The 27,668-nt window shown below is 44.1% G+C and overlaps 1 protein-coding gene across 1 annotated transcript in view; it reads right to left on the bottom strand.

The window, feature by feature from the left end:
- The window catches only part of NME7 (NME/NM23 family member 7), a 297,536-nt gene that overhangs the window by 7,144 nt on the left and 262,724 nt on the right, over positions 1–27,668 (bottom strand). Inside the window, exon 11 of the mRNA XM_082244475.1 lies at positions 21,569–21,676. Within this exon, the coding sequence (XP_082100601.1) occupies positions 21,569–21,676 (108 nt within the window). The remainder of the gene's footprint in view (positions 1–21,568; positions 21,677–27,668) is intronic.

Below are 27,668 nucleotides of genomic sequence, written 5' to 3'. Positions count from 1 at the left end.
ATAGGGATGGAGACGCCGGGCAACACCAGCTTGGGTCTCATCTAAAGTCCCACCTAGTCCAATATGTTTAAAGCAACCAGGGATGGAGACGCCTTGCTTACAGCTTGGTGCCTCATCTAAAGTCCCACCGTGCGATTTTCGTGCGTTTTTGGTGGATGCAGTTTTTGATTTGACCCTAGTGTTTTCCATATACAGGGATGGAGACCAATAGCATGACCTGCTTGTCTCATATAAAGTCCCAAAGGAAATAAGGGATTTCAAAGGCAGTGTGCTTTACAGGCCATGCCCCATATATAAAATCCCTTCCTATCCATATACTGCATCCACCAAGGGGATGGAGGTGTAATGCTTTTCAGCTGGTCTTCTCCAGTTTGCACCATGGTTATATTTTAACCTAATTATTTGAACTTTTTGAGACAATAGCCAGTCGTGCATGGGGATAGGTTGGGGGAGGTTGGGCTGTCTCCCTCTCACCTGTTCCCCATCCACCCATTAGCGGCCATGTGCCTCCAGTGTGAGGACACTAAATTAAGAGTGTAGGACTGCAGATTTAAACAGGGTGCCGTGACGTGGCTCTGCAGCTTTCACATGCGTTTGCAAATGTGTGTCAACTAAACCCCTGTTCTTTGTACCAAGAGACAGGTCTTATTTGGTTGGTGACAGACTGGAAGGTGAGTACATCAAACTGGGGGCTGGCTGACTTTCATGCACCTCTTACAATCCTTCAACCTCATTTTGTGTTTTGTTATAGGGATGGAGACGCCGGGCAACACCAGCTTGGGTCTCATCTAAAGTCCCACCTAGTCCAATATGTTTAAAACAATCCATTGTTATTCTTCAACAAATGGCTGTAGGCACATTTAGTAGCAAGAATGAGAAATTAAAAATCGACTTTGCATAGACAGTAAAAAAAAAAAAAAAAATGTTTCACCACTGTCCCCTCCCACCGTTACTAAAGTCTTCTACTGATCCAGAGCTGTGCACATCTGCATCTTTTTCCTCTTCACTTCCTGCTCACACTGGATGCTCTGAGCTCATCAAGAGCCATTGGCTTATAGACGCACACAGCCCAGCCCGGGAGCATGCCCACATGTGTGCACCCATAGCACATATGGCCTGCCCCCCCAAAATCCATACATACCCTTATCTGAGCATGCAGCCTAGCAGGTCAGGAAAGGGACGGGGCAAGCGCCCCCCCACCCCTCCTGAGCCATACCAAGCCACATGTCCTCAACATGTTAATAGGAACAAGGGCCCCTTCCCCACAACCTTGGCTAGTGGTTGTGGGGGTCTGCGGGCAAGGGTCTTATCAGAATCTGTAAGCCCCCTTTAACAGGGCCCCCCTATGTGAATAAATATGGGGTACATAGAACCCCTACTTATTCACCAAGAAAACTGTAGGGTGAAAAAAAAGACATTATAAAGTTTTTGACAAGTCCTTTATTTTAAAAAAAAAACGTCCCCTGGTGTAGATCCATCGTGAATCGCGATGCCCGTCTCCACTGCTGCCCCAAAAAATGAAAGGAAAAAAAAAAAAAGGTCCACTCCTGCCGTCTGACAGTTCTTAAATAACTAAGGGGCGGGGCCACCCAGTGAGGTCATGGGTTGACCCCACCCCCATTGTGATGTCCCAGCATGCCCCTGGCATTTTCAGGATCTCATGCGGTATTTGGGAAAACACCTAAATACCGCATTCGATCTGGTTCTATAAATGGAGCCCAGTATTCCTGATCTCTATGCTTGTCCCAGAACAAAGCCTCAAAGTAGTGAAGCCACTACATATCAGCAGAACAGTCTGGGGTCTAATATCATCAAATGGAGAAGGAAGCAACAGCAGCCTACATAATCCTATCAAATCAAGTGTACTTTTATTATTAGGTCAACAAAAGCCAGAGGAACCACCTGTTCTCCGACTAAATGTTTGGTATGTTGCATTGCCACATATCTTACATTGGAAATCAACCCTTTATGATGTCATACACAAACAAATCATTTCTACACACTTTTCTGGTAGATATTAACCCACACATGTAGTACAGTGTTGTACAATGTTAGCTCTACATGAAAACTGAAAACTCAGACATACAGTACGTAAATTAAATTATTGTTTAAATAATTTGACTAAAACAATCCAAGGTAACAATAATTATCACATTAAATTTCAGTCACATATCAGGTTTTAGTAGATTTTGAAGGAAAAAAAAAAGCACCTAGCAGTTTTTGGGGATTTGTGGATGACAATAGATTTTCAACCTATTTTATATTATAGAGAATGCAGGAAAAGAGGGCATCTATCACTCCAAGCGATTGGAATTATAACAAGGAAATCTTACCCCTGTGGTCTGTTAGAGACATAAGAAGTCAGAGAGAGACTCATCAGACGAAACTCTACATTTATCCATATACAGTATCTCACAAAAGTGAGTACACCCCCCACATTTTTGTAAACATTTTGTTTTCATGTGACAAAACTGAAGAAATTACACATTGCTAAAATGTAAAGTAGTGAGTGTACAGCTTCTATAACTGTGTAAATTTGCTGTCCCCTCAAAATAACTTAACCACTTGCCGACCGCCGCACGACTATCTACGTCGGCGGTCAGCCCCTCACAGGCAAAGTGACGTAGGGCTACGTCACTAGCTTGTGAGGGTCTAGGGAGCGAGCGCGCGCCCCCGGAGGCGCGCTCCCGCTCCCGAGTGGTCACGGACCCCCCCGCGCGTGTGACCGGCGGACCCGATGTCCGCCGGCCACTCTGCGATCGGCGGGGGAGAGGGAGAAAGTCAGGCAGCTTGTGTAAACAAGCTGCCTGTCATTCTCCTCGCTGTATGAGAGCTGATCATCTGGATCTACTATGTAGATCCGTTGATCACTCTGCATACAGCTGAAGCCCCAGCCAATCACAGTTAGAATCACGCCCCTAGGGACACACACAGCCCCTCCCTCTCAAATAAAGTTAACCCCTTCACTACCAGTGTATTTTTACAGTAACAGTGCATATATATAGCACTGATTACTGTAGAAATGTCACTGGTAACCCCAAAAGTGTCAAAAATGTCAGTCAAGGGTCCGATCTGTCCGCCGCAATGTCGCAGTACCGCAAAAAAAATCGCAGATCGCCGCCATTACGCGTTAAAAAAAAAAACAACAAAAATGACAAAAATCTTTCCCTTAGTTAGTAAACGCAATAACTTTTGCGCAAACCAATCAAAATACCCTTTTTGCGATTTTTTTTTTTACCAAACATAGGTAGCATAAAACAAATTGGCCAAAAATTTTAAAAAATTTTGATTTTTACATTTTTTTTTGGGGGAATTTCATATAAAAAAAAGGGAAAAATATTGCTATTTTTGCAAAATGGACGCTCTTTTTTTGTTTATAGCGCGTGATCAAAAAATCGCACAGGTGATCAAATACCGCCAAAAGAAAGCTCTGTTTGTGGGAAAAAAAGGACGCCAAATTCGTTTAGGTACAGCATCGCACGACCGCGCAATTCTCCGTTAAAGTCACGCAGTGCCAAATCGCAAAATACCCCCTGGTCGGAATGGGGGTAAAATCTTCCGGGGCTTAAGTGGTTAACAAACAGCCATTAATGTCTAAACCACTGGCAACAAAAGTGAGTACATCCCTAAGTTAAAATGTCCAAATTGGGCCCAGTTAGCTATTTTCCCTCCCCGGTGTCATGTGACTTGTTAGTGTTACAAGGTCTCAGGTGTGAATGGGGAGCAGGTGTGTTCAATTTTGTGTTATCGCTCTTACTCTCTCATACTGGTCACTGGAAGTTCAACATGGCACCTCATGGCAAAGAACTGGAAGAGGATCTGAAAAAAACAATTGTTGCTCTACATAAAGATGGCCTAGGCTATAAGAAGATTGCCAAGACCCTGAAACTGAGCTGCAGCACGGTGACCAAGATCATACAGTGGTTTAACAAGACAGGTTCCACTCAGAACAGGCCTAGCCATAGTTGACTAAAGGAGCTGAGTGCACATGCTCAGTGCATCAAATTGGTCTGCATGACTGTCGTCCCAGAAGGAAGCCGCTCCTAAAGATGATGCACAAGAAAGCCTGCAAACAGTTTGCTGAAGACAAACAGACTAAGGACATGGATTACTGGAACATTTTGCTTCATTTATTTCAAGTTCATATGAACTTTTGATGGACTTTGCTGACTGGAGTTTATGAGTTTTAGATATATTTTTTTCTGTTTATCCTAATTCCATTCTGGTGCATCAGTGTCACTGTCGGTTCAGTTGAACTTTTAGTTGTATGGGTGGTAAGAGGTTACCACCATTCCTGCGCTACTGAAAGTTGCATCCTAATACTATGTGTTTTGGATTCATTTCATTTTCTACAGTGTCAGGAGACTAATAACTCTACAGAGAGGGGTGGATGCTGTGTCTGTTAATGAACATCAGAGAAATTGATTTTACGGTAAGTCAAAAATCCCATTTTCTCTTTCGTTCATTGAGGAACACGGCTCCTGGTATTCCTAACCAGTGGGACGTCCCAAAGCAGTGTTAAACAGAAGGGGTGGGAACAACCAAAAAAAAAAAAAAAAATCCCAAGGCTAAATATTAGCCAACCAGGCAACAGGAGAGCAACCAAACTGGAGCCCACCTGAAGAAAGCAATACACCCTCAAAGAGGATCAGGTCCTCTTAAACAGCAGCCTGCAAAACCTTATGGCCAAAGGAAGCATCCACAGATGCCAACACATCCACTTTATATAACTTTGAAAAAGTATACACCAACGACCAGGTGGCCAACTTGAAACCTACGTCACTGACTCCTGATGACGGAAGGCCCAGGAGGCACTAAGCGCCCTAGTAGAGTGCGCCGTGACAGGGAAAGGAGGAATCTGACCCCTCATGGAATAGGCGTGAACCACCGTCTGTCTGATCCACCTGGAAATAGTCACAGGGGAAGAGGGCAACCCTTTTCGAGGTCTGTCCATGAGCTTAAATAGTCTAACTTCCTGAAAGACTCCGTAGCTGCCAGGTACACCCTAATTGCCCGGGCCACATCCAAGACTCCGTAGCTGCCAGGTACACCCTAATTGCCCGGGCCACATCCAAGGCATGCAAGGCAATTTCCTTCGGATGTTTAGGCCTGGGACATTTTGGATAATGCTGCTGTCCAAAAGAGTGTAATACAGGAACTGTATCACTGGTTAGATCATCAGGTGAAAACAGATGGAAAACGCCTAAAAAAAGAGAGCTAATGCAGTGGCCACATCTAATGATTGGTAAGCTGCAATATTTTACATTTTTGGCTTTGTGTTTAACACCACTTTAAAAAAGGAATGAAAGGCCAAAGGTCTCTGAAACAGAAAGACCAAGGCCAAAATCTACCCCTTGATGTTACATAGTTACATAGTTAGTGAGGTTGAAAAAAGACATCAGTCCATCCAGTTCAACCTATGATGTGAGTGTGTGTTTGCTTTTAACCATACATTGTATACCCCTGTATGTTGTGGTCTCTAAGGTGCCCATCTAATAGTTTTTTGAAACTATCAATGCTCCCTGCTGATACGACTGCTTGTGGAAGAGAATTCCACATCCTTACCGCTCTTACAGTGAAGAACCTCTTACGCATTTTAAGGTTAAACCGCCTTTCCTCTAGTTTTAGTGAGTGGCCACGTGTCTTATTGTATCTCCTTTCTCTGAATAGTTTGTTCCTTATGCTAGGGTCGCCAGTACAGTATTTGTACATTGATATCATATCCCCCCTCAATCGTCTCTTCTCCAGAGAGAATAAGTTCAGTGCTGACCTTGATGTACTCAAGGTCAGATCCTGGATGCTGTAGAACAGACTGGAGAAAAGAAAAAAAAATGCATGCAACGGGTTTCCTCTTAGGGATAAATTTCCAGGCCGTGCACCACTCAAAGTAGGCTTTCCAGCTGTGATGGTAGACTATGCAAGAAGGTCAAATTTCTAGCCTTCAAGAGGGCAAAAATAATCAAATCTGATAGGCCCCTATCCCTAAGGACATAGGCTTCAACAGAAGCAGGATATTAGACTAGGCCTTAGGACAGAAGGTGCAAACAATCCAGAAGGGCCTATGTAGAGTCTGCCATGTCCTCCTGGGTCAGTCAGGTGTAATGAGCTTTACCGGAATGTCCTCCATCTTGATCCTGTGGACCAGATGAGGGAGGAGATGTAGAGGAGGAAAGACGTAGATCAGACTGAACTGTTGCCATAAAATGGAGTTAGGGTCTTAGACCATGTGCTTAGTCCAGACAGTCAGAGTCTGGCAGACAACCATGGAGGCATTGTGGGGCCCTCATAAAAAACAAGGCCTTTAGGAAGGCTTCTAAACTCCTGTCCACCGGGTATTTGAACATAGGATTATCCTCCACAGGGACTGTTAGAGTATTGTTAAGTTAAGAAATGACTGGATCAACCACTAAGATGCCCATTTGTGCAGAAACCCTCCTCAATAGAATATTGCTATACAAAATGCTGAGAAGGGGCAGAGTTTTTCCAGGGTGAGGCCAGTCACAGTTAGGTTAGTCACAAGATAGGATCAAAAAGCAAGTGGACTGAAAAAGTCTTGGCAGGTTTGAGTAATTTCAGTGAGAACATGGAATGGCATACTGTGTCAATGAGGACAGCAATGGTATCCCGAAACTTTGATTAAATCTCAGCTGAAGGTATCTCATCCTGGTACGATTTCTCAGAAGTAGAGGATTTGTTTACCTCCCCTATAGCTAGCACATCAGCTGCAGGAGCAAAGTCAGAAATCAATTCAGGAGAGACTGAAGAGGCTCTTTTGTGACCCCTGAGATCTACAGCCTCCTAGAGGACCAAAATCCTACCCATAGAGTCAGACATGGTGGCTGAAAATTCCTTTCTAGATAGATAGGTGGAAGAGTGCACAGCTAAAGGGCCAGTGGAGTTCCAAGAGAAAGATAGGGATTTAAGCTTGGGACAGTCGTCAGAATTGAGGGTACTAGGTCCATTAGAGGAGAGACTATCACCTACCTTCCAGAGTCGTTAGCTGCATTTGAGCCAAAAATTTCATCTGACCTGCCATTTGTCATGCAAAATGTCCCCAAAAGCTGTACTTACAACTTTCATTGCTTCTGAAAGGAAAGGAAAGGAAAGGAAAGGAAAGGAAAGGAAAGGAAAGGAAAGGAAAGGAAAGGAAAGGAAAGGAAAGGGAAAAGCCTTCTGTGATAGGCACAGTGGGCTGCTGAATCCAGGAAGCATCCAAAAAGCACTGTGCCACGTTATGCAGGAGTTAGAAGTCTAGGTGCTTACCAAGAAGCATGCCAAGAGGAAGCAAAATGATGCACACATGCAGAGCACAGCTATTGGATTTGAGGCCACACAGGCACAATAGTGGTTTTGCATCAGGGACCGAGAAAAAAGCACCTACTTGAAAAGGCACACATTTAAAGTGTTGCAGCCCGAATTCTGCAATACCCACTATTTGTCAGGGCTAATGCTCCAAGGGTACAACAAAACATTTAGAGTGTCCTAGCCCATGCTCCACTATAGCCATTCTGCACTGGGTGCCAGCACACTGGGTCAGATGAGGGCATGAGCCCTGAGCTCTTTCCATTGCAGGTGGCCTCTCTAGTCCCATAATAGCCCATGCTATGCTATTTTCCCTCCCTGATGGGCTTATGCCCAAAGGGGTATTTGGGGACAAGGCTCCACCACAGGCAGACCTGCAGCTAACTCGAAATAATGCACCACATGCCAAAGTAGGAACGCTTGCATGATCCAGTACTCAAAGCAAAATTACAGGCCAGCCCCATCTCTTCATCTTCAGGCAGGGTATGGTCCTCCAATGCTCTGCCGGGAAGTCAACTGATCCAGAAAGCTGCTGAAGGAGAGATGCAGTGGCTATGGTGCAGCTAGGAGCTTGGTATAAGAATTTGAAAAATTACCAACATAGGAGAGGTAATCTTTTATCAAGAAAAAGAGGACTTAATTGCCTAAGGGCACTAGCAAACAAACTGAGGCTTTCTGAGAGTGAGAGGGATTTTATAGGGAATGTCCCTGCAGCTTTTTTGCCATTTTCCGGTCAAATTAAATCAGCTGCATATAGCCCTTGGTTAATGCATATTTTCATATTCAAAGTCAGATTTAAAAAAAAAATGACTATGCGTTTGTTATGTGTACCTGTGCACACAGTATACTTAAAAATGTTTTAAAAAAGATTTCTTACTTTCTAGATGTTTATGAGGAGAAGGTAGACTGCAAGCATTTCTCAACCAGCTTAGTATGATCTGTCCCAATAGCTGGGCTGGGGACTGGCTGAGATTTGAACCATTAATGGGCAGGCTGAACGTAGCAAGTAATTGATCAATCAGCTTGGGTAAAACCAGCCTGCCAGTTTCTCTGCTATAAACGCTAGCGATTATCACTGTTTTCTCAGCGGGGATGGTTTTCCCCACCCGCCCCCTGTCAGGAGAATTTCTGATTCCCCTGTCAGCACTGTCTGTGTGGATGGGGGAGTCGTGCAAATTTCTTTCCTGCAACCACAGACATTCGCAGCGTGTATGGCCTGTCTTAGGCCCCTTTCACACATGCGGACCGTTCAGATCCGCCTGTCAGTTTTTCAGGCGGATCTGAGCGGATGCCCCATGCATCCCTATGGGGCAGCGGATGTCAGCGGAGACATGTCTGCTGACATCCAATCCAATCCTGTCCGTCAAATCCGGACGGATGGAAACCCTATTTTCCATCTGTCTGGCAGATTGGATCGGAGATCGGATGAGAAAGGACAGGCGGTCCGTTCTCATCCGATTCCCCCAAAGAGAACAGCGAGGGATCTGACACCTCTGTGTGCGGAGACGGAGCTGTCATCTGCCTGCTCAGTGGGGATCGGCGGATCGATCCCCCGCTGAGCAGAACGGTGTCCGCGGACAGAGCGGACAGGTATGAAAGGGGCCTAAGGCTGCATTTCATAAGTACTAGTAAGTAGTGAAAGAAACTGTAACACCGCTCCAGTTGATATGCTCAATGAACTGAAGGTCAGGTGCCGCTCCAGTCCGTGAAATGGATAACATGAAAATACGTACAAGAGAGATGACCGTTCTCCGATCTTCAGAAACCCCAGGGTTATGATTAAGCAATTTGGTTTGTGCTACCATTGTCCTCTTGTATCGTGGATATTTGATGTCAAACGTGGATTTTAACAAATGAAGCATTGAACTTTGCGAAGATTGGAGTGCGGTCATCTCTCTTGTACAAATTTTCATAAATATAATACATAGTAAAATATTAAAGCAGTTGTAAACCTCAGTCTAGGGCAGGGGTCTTCAAACTATGGCCCTCCAGTTGTTCGGGAACTACAATTCCCATCATGTCTAGTCATGTCTGTGAATGTCAGAGTTTTACAATGCCTCATGGGATGTGTAGTTCCACAACAGCTGGAGGGCCGTAGTTTGAGGACCCCTGGTCTAGAGTTTTATTTTTTTGCTGGGGTGGGGGGGACCTGTGGGGTAAAGCCATAACGTGCCAATATGCATCGCATACTAGAACATTATGTTAAACTTACCTGAAAACAAAGCCAAGAAGTCAGCGCTGTAGGTGCCTCTATCTTCACCTGTCTTGCTTTCGGGTTCGTGGACTCCAGCTCTGTGACTGGCCAAAGCCGCAAGAACGTCATTCCCACGCATACTCGCAGGAGCCGCTGTTCACGGCACAAGGTTATGAAGGAGTGGCACGGTAGGGCGTTCCTTCAGAGCGCATGCACCAGTGATGTCACTGGCTGCATGCAATGTAAATATCTCCTAAACGGTGCAAGTTTAGGAGATATTTACACTTCCTATATGTAAGCCTTACTAAAGGCTTACCTATAGGTAAAAGCAAGAGAAGGAAGTTAACTTCCTCTTTAAGACACGGTGATAAGGTTATATACTGTACATTTAGCTGACCCTTTTTCATATGCATGGTCAAAAAAGTATGTTGTACAAAGATAGTGCACCTTTTCTAAAACGATTTAAATAATTTCCCTAAATGATTTATAAATGTTCAGTGATTACACAATAATGTGTCATTATCTCGGCATATATAGGACCGCAGAACAGTAAGAATTGCATTAGGAAAAAGCTGCATGTGTTTTTCTTTCAGATTTCTGCGGTGTGCACCACAGTAAAACTTGGAAGATCTGAGTGTTTCAAAAAAGAGAAATGACTAATAATGACACTTTGCCATTTTAGAGCTATCTTTAGTCTACATCTGCCTTTGTACAGTTTTAAAGCTAACCAGTGATTTGCTCAAGCGAGGAAAAACAACAAGTAATTAATTGCCTCCATGCCCATCCTCAGCTTATACTAACATCCCCTTTACTTTTCAGGGGGGGGGGGGGGGCATCATTTTAAGGTCACCCATGCTTCACCCCTTTTCAACAATGTCATGAAGGGGAGGGGCTTAGTCATTACACTTATTTTGAGTATTTATTTTTAAAGGGCAAACGGCAGCATTTATTTTTAAAGCATTTGTTAACCACTTGCCGACCGCCGCAAGTAAATATACTGCGGCGGTCAGCCCCTCACAGGCAAAGTGACGTATGGGTACGTCACTAGCCTGTGAGGCTCTGGGGGAGCGAGCGTGCGCCGCCGGAGGCGCGCTCCCGCTCGGTCACGGACCCCCCCCGCGCGTGTGCCCGCCGGACCCGATGTCCGCCGGGCACTCGCGATCGCCCATTAGAGTGGGAGAAAGGCAGGCGGCTGATGTAAACAAGCCGCCTGTCATTCTCCCTTGTGTAAGAACAGTGATCATACGGTTCTACTACGTAGGACCGTTGATCACTGTTCCTACACCTTAAGCCACAGCCAATCACAGTTAGAATCACGCCCCTAGGGACACAAACAACCCCTCCCTCTCAAAAAAAGTTAACCCCTTCACTGCCAGTGTCATTTTACAGTAACAGTGCATATGTATAGCACTGATTACTGTAGTAATGTCACTGGTAACCCCAAAAGTGTCAAAAATGTCAGTCAAGGGTCAGATCTGTCCGCCGCAATGTCGCAGTCCCGCAAAAAAAAATCGCAGATCGCCGCCATTACGCGTCAAAAAAAAAAACAACAAAAATGACAAAAATCTTTCCCTTAGTAAACGCAATAACTTTTGCGCAAACCAATCAAAATACGCTTTTTGCTATTTTTTATACCAAAAATATGTAGCATAAAACAAATTGGCCTGAAATGTTAAAAAATTTTGATTTTTACATTTTTTTGGGGGGAATTTCATTAAAAAAATGTGAAAAATATTGTTATTTTTGCAAAATTTACGCTTTTTTTGTTTATAGCGCATGATCAAAAAATCGCACAGGTGATCAAATACCACCAAAAGAAAGCTCTGTTTGTGGGGAAAAAAGGACGTCAAATTCGTTTAGGTACAGCGTCGCACGATCGCGCAATTTTCCATTAAAGTCACGCAGTGCCGAATCACAAAATAGGCCCTGGTCAGGAAGGGGGTAAAATCTTCCGGGGCTTAAGTGGTTAACCTAAAAAAAAAAAAAAACAATCCTTTTCCCTAAAGCATGTTATACAGCACAGTTCTCAGGAGGGGAGTTTCTCAGCTAAGCACACCTTCATGCTAGAGCTGCACGATTCTGGATAAAATGAGAATCACAATTTTTTTGCTTAGAATAAAGATCGCGATTCTCGGTGTAACATCATCTTTTACATTATACAAAAAAATTGGTCTAACTTTACTGTTTATTTTTTTTTAATTCATTAAAGTATATTTTTTCCCAAAAAAATGCATTTGAAAGACTTCTGCGCAAATACAGTGTGACTTAAAAGATTGCAACAATTGACATTTTATTGATTGAGTGTCTTCGCGCCTCCGGTCAATCAGATGGCCGGAGGATGTGAACCAGGAAGAAGGACGGCCAACATGTCTGCTGTGTTATCGGTGAGCAGGCTGCACTGCGGGGGCTTCGTTCTAAGGGAAGTATTTCATAATGAGCTAGTATGCGATGCATACTAGCTCATTATGCCTTTGTCTTTCAGGTTTTTCTTTTTTTAATTTTTTATTTTCTGAGGTTTACAACCTCTTTAATTTGGAGTGCTCAGATATAGTGTAGTTCCACTTTAAAGCGGAGTTCCACTCAAAAGTGGAACTTCCGCTTATCTGTCTCCTCCCACCCTCTGGTGCCACAATTGGCACCTTTCAGGGGGGAGCGGGTACCTGTTTTTGACAGGCACCCCGTCCCCACTTCCGTCAGACCTCACCGTGGCGAGGTTCGTCAGAGGTTCGGCCCCCTACTCCTCCCTCTACTTCGTGGCCAATTACTGAGCGCAGCGCACTTCGCGCATGCACGGTAGGCCGGGTTCCCTTACCGGCAATAGCGGCGGCAGCACCCGACAGCCGATGGAAACATTGGCTGTGGTGCTGACATCGCTGGACTCCAGGACAGGTAAGTGTCCTAATATTAAAAGTCAGCAGCTACAGTATGTGTAGCTGCTGACTTAATTTTTGGAGAGGGGGGTGGAACTCCTCTTTAAGTCACAGACCCAGAACATGCATTACAAAGCATATAAATCAGTGTCAAAAAAGCATTTCAATTCCTTATCTCTATACTTGCTCTGGATCAGTGACTCAGGAGTCCAAGCCCAAAGATTCAGCATGACAACCAGGGAACTATCATTCTAAGAAGGAGAGTTTAGTAATGGTAGACCTATACACAAAGTAAGAATCGTCATTAGAAATGAATGAAAGCGCCCCTGCCCCTAATTAGCTGCTGGAGCTCTCAGACTCCAATTGCTTTCAATGGGGCTTCCGCTTGCAGCTAATCTCTGGAAACCCCCGCTGAGTCTCCCGTATGCAATCGCTAACAGCTCCATTCAGATGTGCGCAAAAAGGTACAATAATAAAGTGCTTAATAATACCAGTTAAACACCAATCACAACTACAAAGACCGCATGCATTAGAGATACTTAGTTATATTCAATCTTTAATCAACAGAATGCCCCCTCCAGGGTCTGTGCTTGTGTTTTCTCCTCCTTCTCCTTCTTAATAATACAAAAATACTTACTGCTTTATAAAGAAAGCTTTTCACAGTAAACCCCAGCAGCAAAGACATTACAAAAGCTTTGCTATAGCTATGAACAACGGGATATGCTTATTTATTAAAGGCACCCATCTAGTACCAGTGGAAAGTAATGTGTTAGGATCCTAAAATAGATCTAGTAAAGTAGGATTGTTTTACTCTTGGCACAGTTAGTACAAACTGACTACTAATGCGTTGAATCACACACTAGCACATGAAATGAAAAGTCTTTCACATAATGGCTACAAGGTTACAGCGTCCTTCAGAGAAATGTAAAGGAAAGTACTGAATATATATTCATAGGAAGGTGCAAGCCCATCGGAATGCTGAAAGCCTAGGGCTTCCATTGATTCCCAGCCGAGTCAGAACAAGCCACTCATGTTTATTTAAAAGAGGAACAAAAGACAGGAAACATTTTTGGTAGGGCTACGCAAAGGACTTGCTTATTTGTTTGTAATCAACTAGATTTACATGTAAGAAAATGCCTGGACAAAAAGTTGAGTTGTCCGTAACTACTGATTAGATTAATCCTCACCTCTTCTCATCTACACTCACTGGCCACTTTATTAGGTACACCTTGCTAGTACCGGGTTGGACCACTTTTGCCTTCAGAACTGCCTTAATTATTTGTGGCATAGATTTAATAAGGCGTTGGAAACATTCCTCAGAGATTTTTGGTCCATATTGACATGATGGCAATGCTGTAAATTTGTCGGCTGCACATCCATGATGTGAATCTCTCTTTTCACCACATCCCAAAGGTGCTTTATTGGATTGAGATCTGGTGACTGTGGAGGCCATTGGAGTAAAGTGAACTCATTGTCATGTTAAAGATAGAAACCAGTTTGAGATGATTTGAGCTTTGTGTCATGGGGCATTAGCCTGCTGGAAGTAGCCATCAGAAGATGGGTACACTGTAGTCATAAAACGATGGACATGGTCAGCAATACTCAGGTAGGCCATGGCCTTTAAACGATGCTCCATTGGTACGAAGGGGCCCAAAGTGTGCCAAGAAATATCCCGCACACCAATACACCACCACCACCAGCCTGATCTGTTGATACAAGGCAGGATGGATCCAGGCTTTCATGTTATTTATGCCAAATTCTGACACTACCATCTGAATGTCTCAGCTGAAATCTAGACTCATCAGACCAGGTAATCATTTTCAAAACTTCTATTGTCCACTTTTGGTGAGCCTGAGCGAATTGTAGCCTCAGTTTCCTGTTCTTAGCTGAAAGGAGGGGCACCCGGTGTGGTCTTCTGCTGCTTCAAGGTTCGATGTGTTGTGCATTCAGAGATGGCATTCCACATACCTTGGTTGCAGGGATGGCCCAAGACATTGTGCTGCCTGAGTCCACTGCCTGAGTCCAAGAATTAAATGCTGCCCCCATTCCTCCAAGAAAAAAATCAGGCCCACCAAAAAACCCCCACATCCATTATATATAAAATTTTAAAAATATTATATATACTGTTATCTTCTTCCATAACTCACCACCGGACTGGTCCACCAAACACCCACTGTCTGTCCTCTTGTCACCCCTGTGTCTGCTGCACCCACCATCCTAGAAGATCCAGCCTGCCCTGCGTGAGATGGAGTGCGCTGATGTCTGACGTCATCGCGCACACCATGATTATGTGAGAGACGTTCCCCGGAAGAGACGCTCCGCCTCCTCATACTCATCAGTTTGCACTACAGGTGGCAGTATGAGATGGGGAAATGCCTCCAGTAACGCCCCGCAAACTGAGGACACACAATACTGCTGGAAAACAAAATCTTGGGAGTCAATTTGCTATCCTTTCAAAGTGCTGCTTGGATCCAATAGACCCACTGGGACCCATGGTAGGGCCGGCCATGCTTGGTTGTAAGGACTTGTTATTTGAGTTACTGTTGCCTTTCTATTATGTCGAACCAGTCTGCCCATTCTCCTCTGACATGAACAAGGCATTTTTGTCCACACAACTGCCACTCAGTGGATATTTTCTCTTTTTCGGACCATTCACTGTGAACCCTAGAGATGGTTGTGTGTGAAAATCCAAGTAGATCAGCAGTTTTTTTAAATACTAAGACCAGCCCGTCTGGCGCCAACAACCATGCCATGTTCAAAGTCCCTTAAATCCCCTTTCTGATGCTCAATTTGAACTTCAGCAAGTTGTCTTCACCATGTCTAGATGCCTAAATGCATTGAGTTTAGGGCTGCAACTAACGATTAATTTCTATCTATCGATTATTTTTACGATTAGTCGACTAATCTAAAAATTATTTTTATTTTATTTTTTTTGCTTAATTTAGTGTTTTTTGATTAGCTAATTAATCCTGTAATTAATACAGACCCCTCAGTAAGCCCCCCTCTCAGTACAGACCCCTCAGTAAGCCCCCCTCCCAGTACAGACCCCTCAGTAAGCCCCCCTCCCAGTACAGACCCCTCAGTAAGCCCCCTTCCAGCACAGACCCCTCAGTAAGCCCCCTCCCAGTACAGACCCCTCAGTAAGCCCCCTCCCAGTACAGACCCCTCAGTAAGCCCCCTCCCAGTACAGACCCCACAGAAAGCACTCCCACCTAGTACAGACCACTTAGTAAGCCCCCTCCCAGTACAGACCACTCAGTAAGCCCCCTTCCAGCACAGACCCCTCAGTAAGCCCCCTTCCAGCACAAGCCCCTCAGTAAGCCCCCTCCCAGTACAGACCCCACAGTAAGCCCCCCTCCCAGTACAGACCCCTCAGTAAGCCCCCCTCCCAGTACAGACCCCTTAGTAAGCCCCCCTCCCAGTACAGACCCCTCAGTAAGCCCTCACACCTAGTACAGATCACTTAGCAAGCCCCCCTCCCAGTACAGACACCTCAGTAAGCCCCCTTCCAGCACAGACCCCTCAGTAAGCCCCCTCCCAGTACAGACCCCTCAGTAAGCCCCCTTCCAGCACAGACCCCTCAGTAAGCCCCCTCCCAGTACAGACCCCACAGTAAGCCCTCCCACCTAGTACAGACCACTTAGTAAGCCCCCCTCCCAGTGCAGACCCCTCAGTAAGCCCTCCCACCTAGTACAGACTACTTAGTAAGCCCCCCCTCCCAGTGCAGACCCCTCAGTAAGCCCTCCCACCTAGTACATACCACTTAGTAAGCCCCCCTCCCAGTGCAGACCCCTCAGTAAGCCCTCCCACCTAGTACAGACTACTTATTAGGCCCCCCCAGTGCAGACCCCTCAGTAAGCCCTCCCACCTAGTACAGACCATTACAAGCCACATCCGGTGTAGCGCCGCACATGTGACATCTCTGAGTACCCGGGTGATCGGGGAGGATGGCGAAGGTGTTGCGGCAGAAGCTGTGGCGGAGTACATTGGTGCTGGAGATGGTCAGGTATTCATGGTCCTCTTGTCTCCGACATCGGCCAGGGGGCGTGTGACGTCATGTGTCGACGCCTTTCACGCACGTCGGCGATTTTTCGTAGTCGACGCGTCGTTGCAGCCCTAATTGAGTTGCTGCCATGTGATTGGCTGATTAGCAATTTGTATTACCAAGCAATTGAACAGGTGTACCTAATAAAGTAGCCAGGTAGTGTATATTTGAAACAAGAAGGAAGAATTTGATTGGTTGCTACTACTAAAACAGGCAGATTTTTCATCTTATACTTTCATATGGGAGGCCCAATTAATTTACCCTAAGCAGATTGCAATTCTGTTATCGTACCCATCAGTACAATGGGGGCTATTTTGTCTGGTAATTGATGTATCCATCCATGATATGATGATCCATGAGACTGCTGTTTAACTATTAGTTAATACTTAGATATTAAAAGTTTATTTTATTTTTTCAAATAACAAACATCTTATACCTACTTCATCTGCGCAATAGTTTTGCACAAAACAACCCTGATCCTCTCTTCTCGGGTCGCCCGCTGGTGCTCCTCCTCTTTTCTGAGTCCCCCCATAGCAAGCCACCTGTTATGGGGGCACTCATGCATGCTTGCTCCCAAGCCCTGCTCTGCCAATGACTATTGGTGTCTCTCAGCGAATGAGGAGGCAGAGACCCGGGAAAACAGCTACTCTTGTGGGGGGGGGGGGGGGGCAGGCTGCAGGGGGAGCTACATACTGAAGGTTGCATCAAGGAAGAATGCATCAGCGTAAAAAAACCTTCAACCTTTAGAACCACTTTAAGTATGCTGCATTATTAGTCACTGAGCACAAGTCTTAGTAATGATTAACTAAAAATAGGAGAACTTTTTGACTCCTTTACTAATGAAAATCATATGTTATATTGAGAGGACCCTGTTTCCACTTCCTATTCCTACACTTCTAATTTAGCAGATATTCTAAAACCATGTATTTTATTGTGTTCTCTTTAAGTTGGAGTAGTAGCTTTCATAATATAACCAAAAAATCAAGTGACTTCGGACATATAACCTTTTGCAGTTTTGCTTTTATCTTGCTGTCCTCTAAAAGCTGTTCTAGGATCATCAAGAATACGGTCATATACGGGCTCTTGCACACTGGCCTTAAAAAAATGCCACTTTTAAAGCTGTTTGCCATTTACAGGAGTATTAAAAGAGAAGCATTTTCAGGCAGAAAAAAAAAAACACCAATGGCGTGTTTAGAAGAGGAGCTAAAAAGCATTTGTGTTTGAGCGTTAATATATTCCAATGGGCAGAATAAATAAATATACTAGCCAATAGAGTGCATTAACACTCAAACTCTAAATAGGTGTGGAACATACGGCTTTTGAAGCATTTTTTAAGGAGTTCTGGCTTTCAGAGGGGCTTGAGGCTGGGTTCACACTGCATCCCTGTTCTCTGTTTTAGGTGTGAATCAGGTCCGAATTTTTGCCTGAATTCGGAGCTGAAACAGACTAGAAGGGGCACAGGACCCTTTTCCAGTGGGGACTGCGGCCACCCCGGAGGTGTGTGAACGGCTCCTTAGAGAGCCGGTTACCCTTCTGTCATGCGAATTGGATGTGGGGAAAAACGCATCCAATTCCCATAAATGTGAACCCAGCCTTTGCAGATGCCCTGTGTGCATGAGGCCTAAATCATATAACTTTCCTTCTCTATCCAGATTACATGCTGAGGGTTCACAAGAAATGAATGTGCACACCCCCCAAATATGCATGTACAATACGTATCAGCAATATGCGCTAATGTGCATTACATGCATAGGTATGAACAGCTATCAGCCATAAAAGACCTGAGGAAGCATGCACTTCTAAGGCTCGGTTTCCACTACCGCGGCTACGAAGTCGTGCTACTTCTAGCGCGACTTCGTAGCTAAAGTTGTTTGCGGCTTTCAGTGAGACTTGTCCCTCATTATAGAGAGAAGTCGCACTGAAGCCGGCTCAAAAGTAGTGCACGAACTTCTTTTGAAGTCACCGCAACTCAAGACGCGGCAGTGGAAACGGGCCAAATTGAAATCAATGGCTTTTGACTTGCTGTGCGACTTGACATGTGTCAAGTCGCCCAGCAAGTCGCACTAGTGGAAACCGAGCCTAAAGGGATCCACCTTAGATATAATTCCTTTTATGTAACTCTGTAAACAGGCTATCTGAGCTACAACGTGGCTGTTTTTTAGACTTCGTTCACACTTATGTACAGTATGTATTGCAAATCAAGGCTTGCAATGCACATCAGTGCACGTTACACAGATGCATTGTACATGCATTTTGGTTAGGCCCACATTCATTTTTAATGGACGCTCAACACATGCCTACGCCTCAAAAAACACACATGATCCCAGCAAACTACAATACATACACCTGTAGATACCTGTATTGTGATAGAAAAATAGATTCCTATGTGTTTTTTGATGTCGCCAACACAAAGACAGAAAAGCCAATCACATGGTCTAAGTAGTCAATTTAACAGGAAAATAGTGAAGTTGCAGTGTCTTCCAGAAACTTATTTTTGGGATTGTAATTTGCTAGATGTCAGAGACCTGCTTAACTTAGTTGGTAAATTAAATATTTCAATCTGATCTCATGGGTTATTTTGTTGCTTTGAAAGGTACTTTCATGGACCCCAGTGAGGGGATTGAGTGGATAAATTGGACAAGAGCTTAGAACAACAATATGTGCATAGCACATGGAGAGAATTACCCATCAGAGGGTGGGAGGGAGCACTGGTTTGGATGCGGTTGGGTAACCTTGGAAAAACAGAGAGTGCAATAGTAGGTATCACCTGTTCCTGCAAGATCCAGCCTTTATGAGTATAGTTGCAGAACCAATCCAATATCCTCGCCACATGAGTAATTGTAGAATACAATATTGAATCTAGAAAACCCAGATCCCTCCTGAACTTGAAAATATAGAGGATAGAAAGGTGCTGCCTGTGGTATTTTTGCCTCCCAACAATGGACAAGAATTCTGTCTGAATGTGTATAGAAAATTTTGGGGATATGTAGTGGGATAGACGTATAATATAATTTGCAAAACATACATCTTCAATATCTTGTTTCTGCCGAACCAAGGAAAGAGAAATTAAGCCATTTTTGAGAATCTTTGTAGATAGTTGAAAGGAAAGGAGGGAATGTGGCAGGGAAAATGTTCTTGACGACCACTGTGATCTGAATTCCTAGGTTGGTGGTGGCGAAGAGGTGTTCAATTTAAACAAGAAGTTTAGCTGAATATTCTTAAATTTAACTGGTGGGAGGAAATGTTTCAAGGCATGAGATTTTTGTCAGTTGATTTTGAAAAAAACAATATTTTTCAAATTCAGCCAGAAGAGTAATTTTGGGTTTTAAAATTAACAATTACAGATCATTTGCATTTGCTGCAATTTTGTGTGAAATGTCAACATCTCTAAAGATGGGATCCACCGAGAGAATTAATATTAGGAGAAAAGGGGACACCCTTGTCATGTTCCATTAGAGAGGAGAAAAAGAACCAGATTGTTTTGCTGACCCTGACCACTACAGAGGGTCTTGAGTATATTTTTCCTGGACCCATGATTATTTATAGGGGCCTAAGCCTATATGGTGAAGGACCACCGAGGTAAAATGTCAGTTCCCATGATAAAAAATGCCTTTTTGGTGTTGGCTGACAGTAATAACAAGGGAATAAGAATTTCCTGGGGCAGTTGGTGGCCCTGTATAATGGAACTGAAGGCCAAGGTGAACATGGCTATTAAGATAAGTTGGAATGTCTTGTAGTATTTTAGGGAATATCTGTCTGGTCCTTGCCCTTTAATTGGTGGTATTGACGCTTTTGTAGCCTGTACTTCCTCTGCCATAATGGGTGCTTCCATTGCCTCTGCTTAAGAGGGTGGTGTAAAAAGGGGAGGTAAGAAATTTAAGTTGCGTATAAGGGGATGGGTATGAAAGAAGTAAAGAAGGGAACGGAAAAAAAAAAAGACAGGGAGGAAGGGGTGAAAAAGGTTGAACATAAGGTATAGATAAGAAAAGGATATAACTTTGGTGGCTTCTAAGTAGCCTGTAGGTCACTGCCTGACCCTTAGCAGAGCAGGGGAGTGATAAAAGATCAGTTATCTAGGTGGGGGGAAGCTGGGAACTTCAGGTTTAGCTAGATGCTCATGCTAACAGCATATATACATAAATGATTAAGACAAGAAGCATAAAACCTCAATAGGAAGGTCTTACAAAGTGGAAAAAATATAAATCTCCTCATGAGTTGAGTAATATAAAGTCCCTATCAATTCAGTGCTTCTGGGCAAAGGAAAAACTGTCGGCAAAAAGGTACCAACCAAGGGGATTGTGTGGGTCGGGTGGGACTTGGGAGCCTGTGATCCACAGACACCAACAATCTTGCCTCTTCCAACCGGGCTAAGCCATTGCCTGTGAGACTGTGCAGGGTGACCCTTGTTATAGTATCTTACTGCAGCCGCTTCCTCAACAGTCTCTTGTCATCAGGTCTTCAACCTTTCCCTCAGATGCAGAAGAATATCATACAACTACCCTTAATATCCAAGTCCTAAAAGAGTAAACACTGATACCAAAGCTAGCGTGACAACATCACATTGTAAAACTGGCTTAGCTCCTAAAAATCCAACCTATAGAGTACTGCAAAGGGTTGCTGTACCAGGAGTATTTTATAATGGGAAAGAACCTCTGAGCAGAACTGAGTTACACCTATGATGCTTTTGCAATTATATTGACTTTTATAGCGAAGACAAGCAAAACTCAGAAGAAAAACAAAAGCCTGGGTACAGGGGCTCTAAGTTGTATGTATTCCAGCTGTTATACTTTTATGAACACCAGGGCTGTGGATACTAGATAAGTCTTTCTAAATGTATAAATAATGTTTCATCTCTGTCAGCAGAGAGTTCATATGTACATGCATGGTAGACAAACTTAAAATACATACAAGTGCCTACCAGTTACTATTGGATTCAGATCAATTGCTCACCCATTGTATGAATAGGACATTAGCACATATACATTTATTCTTCTAAAATCTTGTAAGATCTATCTCCAGTCCATTTATTAAGTGAGGCTAAGGCTGAAGGAACAATAAACACATTCCCCGTCATTTCAAATGTTATCAGAAATACATCAAGCTGTGTTATCCTTAGGGAAAAATACACATTTTTTAATAGGAAAATTAGATTATTACCTCTAGAATGGCGTCTTCTGGAAGATCAGTACAGTGAACTGCATTTTTCACTTTATTCTTCCCAAAATGGGCACGAATGGTCTTTGGTCGTAAATGACGGGCTATTTCCTTCAAAATATAAAATATAAAAATATAAATATATTTACCTTATATATAAAGAGCTGATAATATTACATAGTTTTTATAGTGTATACAAAACCATCACCATTAGGGCTGGTTCACACTAAATGCGGTGCAAATTCACAGCAAATTCACTGCAAAAATGCACCGCATCAAAATCGCAACCTGTTCATGAGAACTGGTTGTGGAGTGTAAACAGCGTAGTGTGAACACCCATGCGATCCGATTCCGGTGCGGATAAAAAAGGGTCCTGCACGAGTTTGGTTCGAATGCAATGCAAATTCAGCCATACAGTTTGCATGGCTGAATTTGCATTGCACAGACATCGCATGTGATCTGCACAGCAATGCCAGATCAAACCTGCCTCCCTTTTTCTTGCACCCTCTGGAATGCTCGCTCTGTCTGTTACAAACTCACCTCCCTTCACAACCTCCATCTGAAACTCCTTTAACATACTTGCCATTACTGAAACCTGGCTTCATGAATCCGACACTGCTTCTACTGCTTCCCTCTACCATGGTGGCCTTCTCTGGACTCAGTACCCTAGACCCAGTGAATGGAAGGGAGGTGGAGTGGGAATCCTCCTAGCCTCACACAGTACCTTTCGGGTACTTCACTCACTGCCCTCTCTGACACTCTCCTCCTTTAGGGAACATTGCATTCGTCTATTTTTTCACGTTTCTCTAAGAATTGCTGTAATCTCCTGGCCTGCTGGACAGGTATTAACCTTCCTTGAAGACTTCTATGCCTGGTTGCCCAACTTTCTCTCCTGTTCTTCCACTTCCTCTCCGTTCAACCGCCTAACAGTTACCCGTAGAAACCTTCACCACCTCAACCCTTCCCTTTTCTACTATGCTACTGACCACCTCTATAACAAAATCCCATCTCTGTCCTACCCCAACCTAACCATTTTGGTCTACAGCAGTTCACTGTCAGCCTCCCTAGACAAGCTCGCCCCCCTCACTACGCACATAATCAGGCCCCGCTCCCTACAACCCTGGCAAACAGATGACATCAGAAGTCTCAAAAAACGTAGCCACACTCTTGAGCGCCAGTGGAGTAAGAATAAGTCTCAGCAAGAATTTAGCCAATATAGATCTGCCCTCCAAAAATACAATTCCTGCCTCCTCAATGACAAGCAGACCTATTTTATCACACTCATTAACACCTTCTCATCCAGGCTCTGTCAATTCTTCTTCACCTTAACATCCCTATTTCGTCCTCCATTGCCTCAACCCACTAACTTACTAACTGCCCAGAAGATCGCCAATCACTTCAAAAATAAGACTGAATATATTCGTAAGGGGATCTCCTCTGTGCAGATACCTGCCCCACTTAACACTGTATGTCCACAGGTACACTCATTACTTCCTTCATTCTACCCAGCAATCATAGAAGAGGTTATTAAACTTTTTTCTAATGCCCAACTAACCACCTGACTCCTGGAACTTGTACCCTCGCAAATACTGCAGTCACCCTCTGGCTCTATGCTACACTCTCTAACTCACATCTTCAATTTCTCCCCTCTCTTCTGGCATCCTCCTCAACTCTTTAAAACATGCACTAGTCACCCCCATACTTAAAAAGCCCTCATTAGACCCCCACCAATCCTAACAATCCTATCCTTAAGCCCCCATCTCCTTGCTCCCCTTTTTCTCCAAACTCCTTGAACGTCTGATCAACAACCGACTGAGTGATCATCTCACTGAGAACCACCTTCTTGATCCTTTTCAGTCTGAATTTTGCCCTCAACAATCCACAGAAACTGCTCTCCTAAAACTCACAAACAATCTACTAACGGCCAAAACCAATAGACACTACTCTGTACTCCTACTCCTGCTGCGTCTGACACAGTGGACTACTCCCTCCTCTTCAAAAAACTCTACCTATTTGGCCTATGTGACTGTACTCTTCTCTGGTTCATATCCTACCTATCTCACCGCACCTTCAGCATCACTTACAATTCTACTTCCTCTTCTCCTCTTCCTTTCTCTGTCGGGTTCCCCAGGGTTCTGTTCTTGGACCTCTCCTATTCTCAATCTACACTTCCTCCCTGAGTCAGTTAATAGCCTCCCGTGGCTTCCAATATCATTTCTACACTCATGACACCCAAATCTATCCCTCTACCCCTCAACTCACTCCATCAGTCTCCACATGCATCACTAACTTACTAACAGGCATATCAGACTGGATGCCACACCACTTCCTCAAGCTCAATCTATCCAAAACCGAGCTTATAATATTTCCTCCCCCACGTGCCCCTTCCCCTAACTTCTCTGTCAAGATCCAAGGCTCAACTATCAACCTGTCCCTGCATGCCAAGGTGCTAGGTGTAGTTCTGGACCCTGAACTCTCCTGTCAGCCCACATCCAATAAATGTCCAAACCTCCAACCTCTGCAACATCTCCAAAATCCCTTAGCCCTACTTAACCAGCAATGCCGCAAAACTCCTTGTTCGCTCCCTGGTGATCTATCACCTTGACTACTGCAACTCCCTCCTCATTGGCCTACCTTTACATAGGCTATCCCCCCCTTCAGTCCATCATGAATGCTGCTGCCAGACTCATACACCTTAACAACTGCTCAGAGCCTGCTACCCCTCTCTGCCAATCCCTTTATTAGCTGCTGCTCACCCAAGGAATTAAATTCAAAATACTAACAACTTACAAAGCCATCCACTACTCTGCCCCCAGCTACATCACTAACCTAGTCTCAAAATACCAACCAAATCATTCTCTTCATTCCTCTCAAGACCTCCTGTTCTCTAGCTCCCTTGTCACTTCCTCTCATGCATGGCCCCAGGACTTCTCCTGAGCCTCTCTCCACCTCTGAAACTCCCAACCCAATCCGTCCAACTATCTCCTAGTCTGTCCACTTTTAGACGGTCCCTGAAAACTCTTCTCTTCAAAGAAGCCTACGCTGCTTCCACCTAACAACTGTACATTTATTTTCTCCATCAGCTCAACCCCAACAGTTATACAACGAGCAGGGCTCTCTGATTCCTACTGTATTAAATTGTATTGTAATTAACTGTATTAAAATTGTATTGTCTGCCCTTAAGTTTTAAAGTGCTGCGTAAACTGTTGGCACAATGTAAATTCTGTATACTAATAATTAAATCTGTAAATTAAACAATACAATGTTTGGGCTAATTGAAAGTCATTAACTTTAAATATTCCCACCTTTCTTTTTTTCCTCTTCTCATTGTCACTCAAGGACTCTAAAACAGTAACTGTGATTATTTGACACTAGAGTTTGAGCTTGATACCCACAGCTCTTCATTACAGACAACAATATGCATGTGCCAATCTGTGACTTTCCCAGCTTTCCCTCCTGCAAGCTAGAAACTTACAGGAGAAGTATAGCCAAAGCTTTTTTGACCTAACTGTGACCCCACTTTGTTCTGTTTTAACCCCCCCCCCCCCCCCCCCGCAGTGGGCTAAAGGCCGCTGTCGACTGATGTCACTCAGTTGATCCAGGCTGAGGAAATATCCCAACTCTACAGTTGGGATCCAATCAGATGTCTGGACTGGCAGCCTGCTCAGCCTCTCAGCTGTACTGTATCGGATCAATGCTGCATCCACCTAGGTGAGTATAAGTGTTTTTGTTTTTTTTCATTTTTTTACCCTATACTTTTCTTTTACCAACTTTGCAGAATGAGGGTGATTGTATCTGTTACCCTTTCTTCAAACTTGGACTTGTATTGTCAATGAATGTAGGAAGTTTGCACTCTTTTCCATACAATCCTTGTACTTTATCTGCATTGTGATGCACCATTATCTTTTCCCTAATAAAAATTTGGTAAAAGAAAAAAGTTTGGCCCCTGTTTTAGACACATCTGTGTAGCAGCACGGCACCATCTTCAGTCATTAGTGATCTGAAATGGGGTTTTTGTTTTTAATAGAACACCAAAGCATTAGTCTCTGATAATATTTTATTGCTATATCCCTATTGGAACATTTCTCATACTGCTTGTCTGATAGGTGTCAGACAGAACAGGAAACTTGAGTGGCCTGCCCAGAGGCCTGACCAAAAGTCTGTTGGGTCAGTTAGTGAAAGTCAAATTATTTATCATTTATATGGCCTATCTATTATGCTGTTGACCATTATCAATGCAAGTTGTTACCATCCGTAAGTTTACAAGGCTTTCAAAGCCAACAAGCTATGACATTTGAAGAAGACAGAATCTCCTTCAAACAGACTTTATAAAAAAAAAAAGTTCTGATTCATCTTTATGTAGTCCAAGGCTTAGCTCACTAAAGTTGTGCAATTGTACATACTCCCATTTTTGTGAGAAAACACAGACACTCTCTGACTCTCTCATTTACATTCAACCTTTTGTTATGAACCATCTGTATCATGCTAAGCTTCAATCTACATTATGGAGTTAAAAAAAAAGAAAGGAAGAGACCTGTATTTTTATATGAAACATTTTACTTTATTTATGTGTACCAGGACACAAACGGTGCACCGAAGAATCAGTGGGAGTGGCACTTTAATGTTGTAAGATCTATTAAGAAATAAAGTATGCAAACAAGCCCTAAAGGAAATTGTTTGTCTGTTCACAAGGTCTTAAGACGCCCAGCCTTGCAAGTCTCCTGCCACTCATAATGTCCTGGACTTTATGTTCTGGGAAATGTCATGTTCAGGACAGGCCTCGGTAGCTAATATTCACAGTTCAGTACTGGACAGGCTAATAAATCCACCTAACAATGCTTAAAGCCTGGTACATACTATGAGTTTTTGGCCAGCTTCTGTTGGACCGGCTGGCATACACATGGGCCGAATCAATAATAAAAGGCCAATGTCATCCGGCATTCGGCTCGTGTGTATGGAGATTAAGGGAGAAGGCTACCACAAAAAGAATAACTGAAGGTGCCTCTTTTTTTCTACGAAATTACCGTATATACTCGAGTATAAGCCGAGTTTTTCGGCATGTTTTTTCATGCTGAAAATGCACCCCTCGGCTTATACTCGAGTCACTGGCTAGAGTGTCTTTTTAAAAATGGTGCCGCTCGGCGCCGACGTGTCACTGCGCATGTGCCGCATGCCCGGGAATAGCCGAACGTGTTCGGCCTTTCCCGAGCATCGGCGGCACATTTGCGGTGACGTATTGGCGGTGCCGGGTGGCGCGATTTTTAAATCGAAGACGGCGCCTCACCGACAGGTAAGTGAGACTCCTCCACAGCCCATGTATTTCCTTATGCACTGCTGCGGGCATGGTACAGGACATTCCCCTGTACCATGCCCGCAGCACTGCATCTCCTGTGCCATGCCTGTACATACTGTGCCATGCCTGTACTTACTGTGCCATGCCTATACCTACTGTGCCATGCCTGTACATACTGTGCCATGCCTGTACATACTGTGCCATACCTGTACTTACTGTGCCATGCCTATACATACTGTGCCATGCCTGTACATACTGTGCCATGCCTGTACTTACTGTGCAATGCCTATACCATCACCTGTGCTATGCCATGCCTGTACCATGACCTGTGACATGCCTGTACCATGACCTGTGACATGCCTGTACCATGACCTGTGCCATGGCTATACCATCACCTGTGCCATGCCTGTACCATCACCCGTGCCATGCCTATACCACCACCTATGCCCTGACCTGTGCCATGCCCTTACCATGACCTGTGCAATGCCTGTACTATGACCTGCGCCATCTCCTGTACCCTGCCCGCAGCCCCTGTTTTGTGCATCGTGGTGGTCCAGTTGGGTCCAGTAGCTGCTGTATTTTCCACCCTAGGCTTATACTCGAGTCAATAAGTTTTCCCACTTTTTTGTGGTAAAAGTAGGGGTCTCGGCTTATATTCGGGTCAGCTTATACTCGAGTATATACGGTACTGTATTTTTAAAACTAATGAGCTTCTTTAACATATTCAGGGATACAGTGCCTCAAATGTTAGACCTGTTCCTGGGTATATTTGACCCGCCGATTCCAAAAACTGTACCAATTTTTCCCTAT

Source organism: Pelophylax lessonae (genome assembly GCF_965119305.1).
Source record: "Pelophylax lessonae genome assembly, chromosome: 2".
In the NCBI taxonomy this organism is placed as follows: domain Eukaryota; kingdom Metazoa; phylum Chordata; class Amphibia; order Anura; family Ranidae; genus Pelophylax; species Pelophylax lessonae.
Note: the sequence above shows the minus strand (reverse complement) of the source record. Positions and strands in the feature narration are given on the sequence as shown.